At 40.7% G+C, this 13,779-nt stretch overlaps 1 protein-coding gene across 1 annotated transcript; it reads right to left on the bottom strand.

Moving 5' to 3' along the window:
- Positions 1-7,080: 7,080 nt before the first annotated feature.
- wu:fc23c09 lies at positions 7,081-13,304 on the bottom strand. Its single transcript, XM_020653667.3, has 4 exons — positions 12,976-13,304; positions 12,156-12,230; positions 10,453-11,887; positions 7,081-10,246 (listed from the first exon to the last, which is right to left on the bottom strand). Exons 2-4 carry the CDS (start codon positions 12,223-12,225, stop codon positions 9,148-9,150), a joined length of 2,604 nt encoding a protein of 867 aa, XP_020509323.2. The 5' UTR covers positions 12,226-12,230; positions 12,976-13,304; the 3' UTR covers positions 7,081-9,147.
- Between the last annotated feature and the right edge of the window lie 475 nt (positions 13,305-13,779).

The following is a 13,779-nucleotide window of genomic DNA, read 5'->3' as shown; positions in this document are numbered from 1 at the left end:
TTTCAGGTTGTAGGATCAGTTCATACATCATCACAAGGAGAGACAGAAGGGGTTTTCGAGTGCTTGTAATGTGCACGACACATGTTAGGGTCGTCTTCTGAACACTGATTGATAGCACTTGGATTGATGCAAAGACAAAAAAGAAGCAGAATAAGAAAAAAAACAGGAGGGACAAGGGATAAACAGACAGAGAGAATGTTAGTGGAGCCAATTAGGTGTTGGCAAAACGTGTTCTCTCCCAGACTCATGATCATTTATTTGCGGTTGATGGCAGACCAACTTTGCATGGAAAGGATGAAATGCGGTCAGACTTTTCACCAGTTTCTCCAGCGTTCTCATGAAGCTTTCCAACGCCCTTTGAACACTCCAAAACTTTGAAATAGTCCACGTGTATTCCAGGGTAATAGTGAAAATGAAATGTTATTGGAGAGGCCATCTGTGCCAGTGTATGTATGGCAGGGAATCAGAGATCGGAAGCCAATTATTAAGGCTGAGATTTTTCTTATTGGACTGAACATTTCTGATCCAGAACTTCAGTCAGACTGGTTGAATCTGGATATTTTAGCTGTTCAAAGACCGGCAAGCCGGAGGATCATTCGGTTGCTCTTGGATCAGTCTGAGTTTACTCTAGAGTCTGCCCCAATTCTTTCCACATACTTCACATTTTCTCATCCAAGTTTGTGTGGCTTTGCAGTGTCTGTCCTCTTTCTAGTCTACCAGGGATGAGAAAAATGAACAGAAAAAAACAGAGGCCTGGATGTTTCCACCTTGAAATGTCTGCAATAGTAAACCGGACAGGATTCACCTGATGGAGAAATTCAAAAGCTTGGAATCTTTTCCACCTGTTATACAACCATTTTGAGGTCACCTTCTGTTGTCTGCCTTTTGAAAGGCCTTCACCTTAAGGAGATTGAGGTAATGGATGGTACTGGAGCTGAGTCAGACTACATCATGTTTTGATTAGAATTCAAGATAATAAGGAAATGAACAAGAGGTAGTCATAGACCATAATCAGACTCATGTGTGATGAAAGTGAGAGCATAAACACACACACATACTCTTATCCTAAGAAGCTAAATGATTCAGAACCCAGGGACGAAGGGGGGTTTAACTTGAATCTACATCATTAGGTTTTGTACTGCATAAATTAGTCCGAATATATATCAGTGGACATGTGTTATGTTTAAGTGATGACATAGAGAATGTAGTCTGGTTTTCCTGCTTTAAGCAACTTTCACCTCTTCGTTTTGGTTACATTTCTATGACTTTAGGCCTTGATTGTAGCATTCAGCTGTTTTCAGAAAAAAAAGCTTGAATAAAATCACTTCTCGCTACATGCCCGGCACCAAATTCCACTAAAACACTACGTGTTACTTGCATGTGAAGTTTAGTAGCATTTAGCTGCTAATAGAGCCAGATTCAGAACATTTGTGGCCAGATAATGTTGCTCTGGATGGGCTATTTTTGACCATTAAAACTTTACAAGTTTGGTGTTCAAGTTATGTGAATTTAGTGGTTCCACACAATCCCTCTGTAACATTCCTTCAAGGAGACACTGTGTGGATCCTGGAAAGACAAAAATAGATGGATGTTGATTTTGGCTTTAGCATTTTCTAACGAAACCCAGATAAAATTGCTGACATTCAGTATCAGTGAACTTTTGTACAACTGAAGGAAAAGTGTTTGGCAATAGGTCTATACTTGCCTGCCCATTAATCCTCGTTCAAAAAGCACACTCGTTGGATGTTTTGATTCACTTTAACAGACTTTGACTAAAAAACACAATGGTCACGCCCCGTTTTAGACACACTTTTAATAATAGTATATCATGATCTGTTAGTAACAGTGAATGGAAGGTCCTAACTGGTAGGTGTCAATCGAAAGGTCAGAGTTCACAAATTAGCACAGAGAATACAGTTGAAAACTTGGAACGGTGGCAGAAATTTTGAAGCAAACCATGGATCTTTATAATATGTTTGGATTAAATATTCTACTGGATTTGGATCGTGGGGAACCTTTTATGAGCGGAAGAGTAAACCTTGGTGGTAAGAAAAATGAATCAGAAAGACTTTTTTTTTAGGTGGTCTGACAGATACTTAGATTGTGGCTGCTGTGCTGGTTATTGGATCTTAAACATGGTCGGAATCACAGGAATCGTAGCTTTGTTATCGTTGTATAGCATGAGCGATACTTACACAGAAACATCAGTGATAATGAGAAAACACTCCTCCATCAGGAAGTGGTGATATATCCAAAAAGTTTATATTATTTGTAGATTTTTTTTTATACAGACACGTGTGTAATGTTGAGTTTTCTAAGCCATCATGGCCTCTTAAGAACTTGAATCTATTGACACTGCACACAGCTCATGTTCTTTTAATAATACTGGTTAATATTTCCGTTAATTTCATCATTAAATGAATTGACTGATATCGAAGTTAACATCTTGGTTAATGGATTAATGGTTAACGGAGGTACATTTTTGATTAACATGTCCTCCAGCTCTGTTCTGACTAAGCGTCTGCCATGAGTGATTATCATTCAAATCATTTGAAAAACAGCTGACTTATTTTGCTGTCAGATTAATTCTCAGATGATTTGGATGGTCAGTCGGGTTCATGTCAACACGTTGCCAAGTTGTGTCAATTTCATTAAGTTTAATGAAGAAAATGAACGAGCAATGACAATTCTTTGGATGATCTCCCAGATTAAAACTCTCCACTCATCTTTAAATGGTATCTTATTCTGTTTGGACTTGCCTCTTTTTCCTCCAAACATGCAGTCACTGGTACACCTCGTTCGCCAAGCTTTCTTAGCTTACATCACATTAGAGCTGTGTAATACCCGCTGTGATCAGAGAAAGAAATCATCTCTAATTTGCCATCTTGTTTCCTGTGCTACTGATTCACTTAATGGCTTTAGAATCAGAGGTAAAACAGGAAGTAGAGTCAACACCTGTCAAAGTTTCAGTCGATTGGTGAGTAGGAACTTTATAATGAGTTGAGGTCATGTTAAGTAGTGCTGAGGTCCAGAAAAGTGTTAGTAAGTGGCCTCGGATAGTTATAAATTGTCTTTTCTTTCGTCCCTTTTCAATGACTCTGCTGGCTTTGTCTGCCTTTCTTTCTGAGCATTGAGATTCACAGCAGACATCGGTTAAAATGGGAGTTGGGGGAATAATTGCTTAGGTAACGTCTGCCGTTTATCATGGAAAACAATGTGTGCTGGACCTCATCTTCAGGAAACAAGCACAAGTGAAATATACGATATAAATAAATGTTCCAGTATTGTCATTGTCTGTCTTTTTATTCTACTATTTTAGGCTCTTTGAGCGTTTTGTTATAAGTGACCTGGTTTGCCTCATACCAACCTGTCTAGACTTCAACTAATTGTGTTGCCATGGTTATAGCCAACACAGGAAGCTAAAGAAACAGGGGAAGTGTTTCCTGCGGTGACCTGGTTTATAGTGTTGTAGAGTTCGGAGCCTGGGGCAGACAGATGGTTAAGGAACGAAAATACGAGGCCACCTGTATTACCAGTGGCTTGCAGAGTGAACACAGAACAAAACAAACTGGGTCATTTAGAAGGAGATCGAGATATTTCATTAAGATGAAAACAAAATACTTGTTCTTTAATTGGAGTTCAATAGGAGTAAATAAAACTGGGTCCATTAATGCAGCCTATAAAATGTATTACTAGCACCAAGTGGAATGTCTTTAAAGCCCATCTGTGGTTTGGACTTGTTTTTTATTCCATGTTTGGTGGACACCTGTTGGCTCAAGGGGTTTTCAGTCTTCACCGCCATGTCAATGTAAAGCCGGGAATCCAAGCAGTAGAGGTTAAAGTCCATTCAGCTTGGACAAAGATTCCAGATGGGTTTTTACATTCAAGTATAAACAGAAGATCTGTACATCAACCAAAGTAAGACATTGGGCAGACGGCCGTCCAACTGGGACCGACGGACGACGATCCCCTTGGTGTGTCAGGGCCTTTAAAGCACCAACCAATTTCCTAGAAAATTAAGATGGCAATTTTCTGTTTGTAAATGAGCAAGTTACCAAATCGCATATGGTTGGATAACTTGAAAATAACAAAATCAGAATCAATATGGAATATACATTGACATCTGTACTGGATGTTTAAGAGACTCTACAGACTATGTGCTCTGCTTGGTGCTGCCTGTCTGCACATGGGGAACTCTAGGCCCCCTTGTGGAGCCCCTGAATAACAGAGTGCATATGAACAGGATATTTTCATTAAACGTGTTTCTACAAAACCCAGATAATGTGAACAAGTTTACAACATGCAAAAGTGTCATTTCTGCATATGTGCTCTGCAAAAAATCTGTTAGCTGTACTCCCCTGCATGTGTGTTGTTAGTGCAGGTCCAGACCAGGAGCAGATGATGGGCTGTTTGTCTATGTGTGTGTGTGTGTGTGTGTGTGTGTGTGTGTGTGTGTGTGTGTGTGTGTGTGTGTGTGGAGGTCCCTCTGGCTCCCATGGTTTCTCTCTCTATCCCCTCCTCCTCCCTCTCATATTCCCCTCCCTCTCTCCCTTCTTTCCTTCTCCTCTTCTTCCCCTGTCTCTTGGCTAACTCAAGCGCCATCTCCCTCTCACACATGCAATAGCACTCTGATCCGGAGGTAGTCATTTTTAACCCTTAACACGGACTTTTGGATCCTTGTGAGATTAGGCTTGAGATTTCGCAGAAGAGTGAGGTCACCGTGGTCAAGCCGAACTTTGGATCTCAGGTTTAAGACTTAAGCGTGAAGATTAGGCTCGCTTTGATTGGAGGTTTGAGGTTGAATTGGCTGAGATGATAAGGGTTTAGGGCTTGGACTGGGGTGAAAGAAGTCGGGTTTTCACGGTAGGGTACAGTAGAAGAAACAGATGTGTGTGTGGAGACAGATGTGGAGAGCCACTGCAGCATCTGTATGTGTGTGCCTATTTAACAACTTCATCCAGTTACTGTTTGTGATAAAGAGCAGCCACAAATGATGTGCTGTCTATAACAGTCACTGAAATGCATCCTCTCCCCGTTAATGTTTGTTCTATTAAATAGTTGCCAAAGCTCATGAAAGTTTTAGAATACAAAATGCACTTTATGAGCCAATAAATATATCAAGAGACTGAAACAAAGTTGAGAAGCTTTCAGCCCCTGAAGCATCATGGCAAGGATTGAAGCTCTAAGATTCATAATTAAGAGAAAAAGCACGACAGCTGAAGAGCACTGCAGCTCCGTCTGCTTGGCTCAGAAGAAGGGTGTGGTTTAATATCCTGTTCCCTCTGTTCTTCTCTGTCTTCATTTTTTCTCCCTTTGCATCGACTGACTCTTGACCAGAGGTGCTTAATGTGGTTAGAATTTGAACTTTAGAATAAGTTGTCTAATATTGCAGAGGAAAAAAAAAATAAAACCTCACAAAAAGGGATTTCATTGGAGATCGAAAGCAATTAGAAAACAGAAAAATCTCTTTAAAAAGGCATCATGGTCAGGGAAAAAAACAACACAGGACTTTTTTTAGGACAAGTTTTACTAATAAAACTTTTTTGCATTCAGAGGAGCTTTGACAAGGAGAAGAGTGATGCTTGATTCATGGTGTTGTGCTTTTGGCTCGAGCAATAAATGTGATATCCTGTTTCATAAATCGAGTCAGAGTGAAAAATAATCAAAGTAAGGAGAATTTTTTTAAATAATTGAGGCACCAAATAAAAGACCCGGAGAGAATAAAGTTGCATAAAAAACGTAACCCAGACAGGTAATACATGCTTCAGAGAAGAAGACAGGCTTTCCCCGAGAGGATGCCAAGAAGGAAGCGCCCTTACTACTACTAATCCTGCAAACCTCCGAGTGACTTAAGATTAGACGTGGGACCGAATCCAGCACAGGATACAGGAGGTACACAAATAAAATCACAGTCTGCCAAAGTGCTTAAATGAGCACATGGGCTAACTCTCTGTCAGAGGAGCAGCTCATGTGATTGTTACGAGTGCGACTCCCACGCAGAAACACGGGACAGACACAGGTATGCACAAATGCAGGAATGGAGATACAAACTTTATGATGAATGCATAGGAAAGAAAGGGGGGGGGGGGGGGGGGATAAAGCAAGAAGAAGAAGGAGAAAAAAAGGAGACAAATAAGGGGAGGAGGGGTTTCCAGTGGGTCCAGGTGGACATGTGGTGTTGTTATACGGGGTCAGGGTCCTGTTGGACCGTAGGGAGGTGCCGGTGAGCTCCCTGCCCAGGCAATGCTCTACTCTCTGGACACGCGCTGAGCCAGAGCAGCCTGGATCCCTCCCTCCCCTTCACTCTCTTCTCTTCTTCTTCACCCCCCTTCCTCCCTTCCTCCCTCCCTCCCCTCCCCTCCTCCAGCTCCTCTTTCTCGGGCCCTATGGGTGCAGTGCCACGTCGCTGAGTGAACATATTAGAGTGAGGCAGAGAGGGAAAAGAGGGAAAATGCAAAGCACCTCCACGTGTGCTGATACATTTTCCCTACTTTTTCTCCCTTGTAGGAACAATCTCCCATTTTCATTTATGATTCAAAGGAAAAAACTCAAAATCTTTTGCAAAAGAAGTCCATAAACATCTTTGCTTTCTCCGTGAAACTCTTATGACTCATGCCTGAGTGTGTGTAGAAGTGTGATTTTTGAGTGTGTGGCACTCTCATTGCAGAGTGTTAGTCTGCTTGGAGCTTTAAATACAAACTTTTTCCCCTCAAGATAAACTATGCATTTTAAATGCCACACTTTCTTATTTGGCTGTTGGAAAAGAGCCAATTTAAAGCTGCTGTATCTCATTTTACACTCTTAAAACAGAGGTGGCTGTCATAAAAACGAGTTTGCTATACAATACCGCCATCTACTGGACATGTTTTTAATTTCAATTTAAAAATGTATAACAAACTATTTTCTTACCAGCATTTTAATAAAGACTTACCTACAGGTGAGCTTTGTATGACACAGAAGAGGTTGAAAAGAATTCAGTGAAAAATTAGATTTATTCATCAAAAACAGATGCACATCTCTTTTTTTAATTTGTTGTTTTTCCATTTGTTATTGGGTTAAACACAGATTTCAGTAAAAATGTGATTTTTAGGCTTCAAAATCATTTGCATCAGTCTATGTCAGACCGACCCTGGCTGGCAGGTTCATGTTATTTATTTTCTTGAGTGATTCCCCCCTGAGAATCATGGCTGAACAAACAGCATGCACAAACAGCAAGCTTCCCTAATATAAGTGAATGGAAAATTGCGAAATCGCTCCGCTGTGGAATATTTATGAGCATGGGGAAACTGAGTTTGGAGCTCAGACGGTAAACTCTCCGTGCTTCCAGTTAATAATTTCCACAATTTTCCTTTTTCAGTAAGGACCAGACAGGGATTATGAAAAACAACACAACTCAAATAGGAACTTTACCACAGAAGGATGAGTCTTCTTCTGGGGATTCATTAAATAAAAGAACAGGACAAATAATTGACATTAAATGTTTCTGAAAATCTAATGAGAACAAACATCTATGGTGCAGTGCTAGCTCACAGGGAGAGCGAAGAATTCAACAACAAATAAATGTACAATTTTCCCAATTTTTCCTTTTTCCTGTCATGTTCAGGGAGATAAGAAACAACTTTACATTAAAAAAATGTAAAAAGCCCCTGAGGAGCTTATACGAGCAGAGCACAGGTGATTCCAATCTGTCAGCCTAATCAGCTTCAACATAGAAGTAGAATACATAGAGAGGGCATTCATAGCCAAAAGAACACACATGGCCTACATTAAGTTTTACAAAGGAGCTTTTATATTCTAACAAATATTACAAAATGAAAGCATATATGTAACTCTATAATCAGTACTGGGATGCAGGGTATTCACAGGTATACGTAGAACCAAAGTAGCCAATTAATGATGTATTTTTATATCTATGAATAAATTTAATAAACTGGGTTTTTCTTCCTGTACTTTTTAATCTATGATTCTATGAATTGTGCAATTTCACCCATTTTTATATTTATATACATTAATAAAGTTTTCATTCAACTTTAAATATTGTTGTGAATTGATGCATTTCTTAATACTGTAACTTATTAATGTTTGCATTTAGATATTTTTACTTAACACTTTCTAGTTTGTAATTTCTTTAACGTTGATGTTTGACTGCAGGCTCTATAAACTCTCTTTCTATGTTCACATTGCTTTCACACACTGATTAGAATCACCTGGTTTCTAATCTACAACACTTTAATTTGCCTGCTTTTCTCTGAAGATGACTGAATGTGTGAAAAATTGGAATTGTAAAAGAACAACACTGCTGGATCTTTGTTTTCCATGATCTCTCAGACAGCTCAGTTGGAAAGTCTGAAGTAATATCCACCTCATGACATCAAGCGTTTCACTTTTTATCGTTCCTTTGAGCTGTTTTCATTTAGTTTCTGATCCGTAACAAGTTATTTTTTACATTATTAAGTTAATGTCGTAACCTTCGGTCTACCAGAAGGACCTTACTTTATTTCAAAATAAAAGCAGAGTTGACTCAAACAGCAATTACATTGAAATAAGACAGTATAAAAATCCAAAATAAAAGCCCAACAATTTTTATTATTAAATGCGAAATAATTTAATTTCAAACATTCTATTAAAATGTGATTTATTGGGATTATTATTGAAATTTGGCGATGAATCGCAATTAAACAATTTTATTTTTGACAGACCTTATTGTTTTATTTGTCTGTTACAGTGATACATTACTGCATGTAATGGAGACCAAATGTTGCCTGTTTATTTCTTACCAGCTCTTGTTTGGAAAACCTTCATGAAACCCCCCCCCAGGCAGTCACAACATTTTGGTTACCAATACCTTGGCTGGATTATTCCTGTTTTTGTACAGTCAGCCATTGTTCTCCAAACCTTGTTGGCAAAAACAGCCTGTGGGAGGAAAATTAACATCATGAAAGAAGCCAAAGACTGAGCCATCGGTGGGTAACATAAAAATAAATTGAATTTCACACTCAATAAATATATTTTTTTTACTTGCTTGGGTCAGTTACACCGTTAGCTTCTGGCATCAATATTGGATAAGTCTGCAAAGTTCAAGCTGTAAAATATGTTTTTTTCTTTCATATATAAATTGTCTTCACAGTGCATGTTTTCTTTCGAGGTTTAGTAGAAATGCACCACCTGGAATCCCCGTAAGCACCTGAAAGCCTGACCATCCAGCTTCCCCATATCGATTAGATTGTGCTCAAGCTGCACTCGTACGAGCCTGCTGAGACTCACTCTCCTGTTCCCCCAGCAGAAAGCATCTCGAGGCACTGATTGAATCTTGTTGTGCGTGAGTGCAACCGAGTGCAGAGCTTGTGGGAGCTGTCTGGGCACTTGGCGTAAAGCGTTGTGGCAGAGATCTAACTGGTGCAGGACCGGCAGAGACCTGAAGGTCCCTGGTGCTACTTTGAAGATTGTATTCCTCGCTAAACCCAGGTGTTCCAGGTTCTTCAGTGTGCTGAAAACCGTTCTCTTTAAAGACGATATGAGGTTGCCTTCCAGATTTAGAGTTTTAAGGGAGGGCGGAAGGTGTTTTGGCACCTGTTTTAGTCTGTTGCCTTCTAAATTGAGGCTTTCCAAGTGAGTAGCGTTGACGAGAGACTCCCTAAGAAGGCCTTTGTTCGTGAGTCTGTTTGCGCTTAAGTCCAACACAACCAGCTCTGATTTTCCGTTGAAAGCTCCTCCTCTGAAGTGCTCAATGAGATTCCCTTTGAAGTACAGCGCCTTGATGGATAGCGGTAACCCCAGAGGAACTGATTTCAACTGGTTGTGATCCAGGTTCAGAGTGCGCAGGTTGTACAAAGGCGAGAGCACCGCACTAGGGATGGATTCTGATCTGTTCCCCAAGGTGTTGTTGCTGAGGCTTAGAACCAAAAGTCCAGGGCAGCGAGCCCAGACGGCCTCAGACATCACACTCAGGTGGTTATTGTCCAAACGAAGCTCCTCGAGAGACATTGGAAGGTCATTTGGCACGCTTTCTAAAAGGTTCCTGTCCAGGTAGAGGCGCTTTAGAGCCGGTATCCCCTCAAAGGCTCCCTCAATGGAACCATCTGTGAGCCGATTGTTGCTCAACACCAGGAACTCCATAGAGACGTACTCGTCGAGCAGGTCCAGCTGGATGCTCTCGATGCGGTTGTTCATGAGGAGGATGTAGCGAGCAGTGTAGGGAATACCGTAAGGAACCTTGTCCACATCTTTGTCTGAGCACTGGACCACCCTGGAAGTGACACAAAACATGAAAAAGAATGCAAATGCTTTAAGGTGTAGTGGCAGCTTTTTTTTTAGAAGATTGATACCACTCTTGTGAGGTTATGTTTCAAATTAGGCTAACATCAGCAGCTGGTTAGCATAGCTTAGCATTTGTAAAGTCTGATTATAAGGCATTCACTTTACTGACATGATCCCTCAGGGTTTATATCTCACCTTCCATAGCAAGCACACTCAGGAGGACAGTAGTTGTCCATAAAGTACGGGAAGTGCGTTGGCGCCATGATCTCCTTCTTCTTCTTCTTCATTGGCTTTTGGGTTTTATTGTCCTTCTTTTTCTTTTCCTTTGACTTCTTGGTCGTCTTAGTTTTGTTCATCTTTGTTGGCGTTTGAGAAGATGTTTGTACGTTCGTTGCCAGATGTGGTCGGGGAGGTGATGATTTGTTTCGCTTCAGTGCAAGTTTGGTGGCGTTTTCCACCGGTTTGGGTTCCCCTGTTGGTTTCAGCTTGTTTGGTTTACGTATGACCTCGACTGGCTTAACACTGGGATGATTCTCGTTTATTTTCAGAGCAGGATGCGGCTCTTTGAGTTCTTCTTTGGGTTTTGGCGTTACGTTTGTTTGCACCTTTGGGATGAATTCTGCCTGTTTTGTGTTTATTTCGCGTGCGGTCTCCTCCTTCCATGCTGGTTTATACAACATATTTCTGACCTTTACCTCCTCTAAATGAGCCGTTTCTTCCATTTCATTCTGCTTGAGATAATGTCCAGGACTTTGTAACACCTCAGTGAGGAGATCTTCAAGCAGAAAAACAGACCTCCTCACATCTGGATCCACTGTTGAGACTGAAACTTCTGCAGGGTTTGGAGAGACAGATGGTGGGAAAAACTGAGGACTAACTTTTGTGTGAGACGTCAGCGGTCGAGAGGAGACTGAAGTTGCTCGTGTGGGTGTAACCAGAACTGATGGAGGGACATTATAATGAAAAGGAGGGGGATTTTGAGACTGGGTGATAACTTGAAATGTGGCAGGAATTTCCTTCCCCTGTGGGGTAGAGGAAGTGCTCAGAGGAGGTGTGAGATCACTAACCACTGCAGGATCATCTTTTTCTCTTTCTTGTGATTCATTTGAGTTTGCATTTTTTATGCTCTCCCCTTCCTCCCTTTCCTCATTTCCTCCTTTCTCTTCGTGAAGATGAATCCCTGCAACCAGCTGGCTCTCTCTTTCTTGCATCATTTGATCACTTTTATTAAAGTTTTTATCAACCTCATCATCCTTTTCCTTCTTTTTAATTAATTTCCCCCATGTTTTAGGGCTCTCTACATTGACAGTTTCTTCCTCTAAATATTTAGAAAATGTCTCTGATGTTAAAGTTTCCTCACCTCCTTTCCCAAATCCTCGATTTATGTGTAAGGTTTCTCCCACAGTCCAACCAAAATCAGCTATGATTTGATCTATTATGTCCTCCAGCTGCTCTTTTCCCCGCCCTGTCTTTGGAGCCAGTCCTCGTCTCCTCTGATCACCCTCTGTTTTCCTTCTCTCAGTGGATTCAGCAGCCTTTCCTCCCTCCTCAACTGATACAGAAACATCCATACGCTGCTCACTCCTAATCTCAGACTGCTGGTCTCCCTCCAGAGCTGCTATCTGTGTGACTGTGAGAAAATCAAAAGAAACCACAGAGATAGAAACATCAGTTAAAAGATGTAGTCTCAAACACGTAGCACAAAGAGTACCACATTAGCGTCACAACAGTTAGCCTTCCCTTTGATAGGCTTGTGAAACAATTAGCACTGATGTGTTTATGAAGGGTAGTACGAGGATTGCGGTCATTAGAAAGAGATCATATGTTTCTTTTAAAGTCAAAACAAGTGCGTCATGAAATATATTTGTAGTGGAAACAGAGCCTGAAGTTTTACTCACTGGGTTCCAACATGTATGAATTTCCAAAAACAATGAAGAAGAACATCAGCAGCAGGTTGACAACTTCCATTTTATCTGTTAAAAATAAAAAAACAATCAGGGTTTAGACACGTTAATAGAAATAGAATCAGCTTTAAAAAAAAAATAGTTTTAAAGAATTTTGAGTTGTCTGAGCGTTGATGTTGGAGGCACCATAACAACTTGATAATATATTGGACTTCCTTTTTTTCTCCAAACTCCAGGAGAATTAAACAGAATCTATAAACCCCAGCTTGAATCCTTTAAACCACAGCTCCCAATTGAGTCCACTCCTATCTGTTGAACTTTTTATAACACAGCTAGTTCCCAATTGGGTCCAACCTACTCCAAACATAGTTCCTTGCCTTTATTTCTCTCTAAAATAACTTTGTCTGGAAACACATTTGAAATAAACACAGGGTTCTTGTACCCTTGTGAAAGAATAATCGCTCAGTAAAGAGACCCTTCATCCTGATGATGCTCCTATGCTCTATCTGATAAGTTACACATCTTATTGCCCTTAGTTGCCAAGGCAACCAAAACAGCCAGGCCACCTTCAAACAGACCCCATAAAACAGGACATGCATTCTCCTTTTAAGTCGTAAAAATGCTCCAACGTTCTACTCACAACAAATACGTCAAATCAGAGTTTGCTTTTTGCATTGACTACCTTTAGTGGTGAGGTTTTTGGGAAGTCCAGATGTTAGACAAAGATTTGATGCTCTCAGAGTACAGGAGTTGAAGTTTATGATATTAGTACAAAGCCATGGTCCAATCAGCTTGATTTATGAGTGATGCTTACCTGATGTCAAAGCGGAGCTCCTGCATGTGTCAGTGGGGATCCTGCGGACCCTGCACCTGCCCGTCTGCGTGGACCGAAGAAGAAACGCTGCAACCTTTGAACCGCACGCCCCACCAACAATGATCTGTTCTCGGCGCACGGAGGGTTTTCACACACATACTGGACGAGCCCAAAGGTAATGACTCCTCAAATGGTCTTTATCTGCAGGAGGATTCTCACAAGTACCCTCCACGTCAGAGGAATCTGGAGGATCAATAGCGGGGAAAGAGGAGCAGCTTTAGTGGATGAGGGGGTCAGAGGTGACGCTGGGTTCTTACAGTGGCTTCTGTTTGCTCCGCTGAGGGGAGACATTAGCATCCCAGTGGTTAAATGAGGATGACATGTAGCGCCTGGAAAATGCTTGACTTTTGACCTTGTATGCTAATAATGTGCTGGATGTCAGGAAGTCTACGACTGCTGATGCAGGCTTTTATTCTGCTCTTCTCTTAACAGTACTTCTATTTTTACATTCTTCTTTATTTCTTATATCTCACCTAGACTGCTTTTAAAGCCGTGTGTAGTTCAGATTTTTTTCATTCAATCATTATTTTGATGTCGAGTCAAGAGTAAAATTTAAAGAAATACACAAAACCAACAACTTTTCTGGGCTTTGATGCACTTTAAATGGATGTATTTGAGCTTCTTTTCAGGTTATCAATGTCAGGTGTTACTCTTTATCGTTAGTTCATGGGACGAATAAGATTTGCTGTTCATGGATTATTCCCAAATAAAGTATTGTGTATGTTTTCGTTTCCACTTAGCTGC

This window comes from Labrus bergylta, chromosome 23, assembly GCF_963930695.1.
Source record: "Labrus bergylta chromosome 23, fLabBer1.1, whole genome shotgun sequence".
Lineage (NCBI taxonomy): Eukaryota > Metazoa > Chordata > Actinopteri > Labriformes > Labridae > Labrus > Labrus bergylta.
The sequence above is the reverse complement of the archived record's forward strand: the minus strand, read 5'-3'. Positions and strand labels throughout refer to the sequence as shown.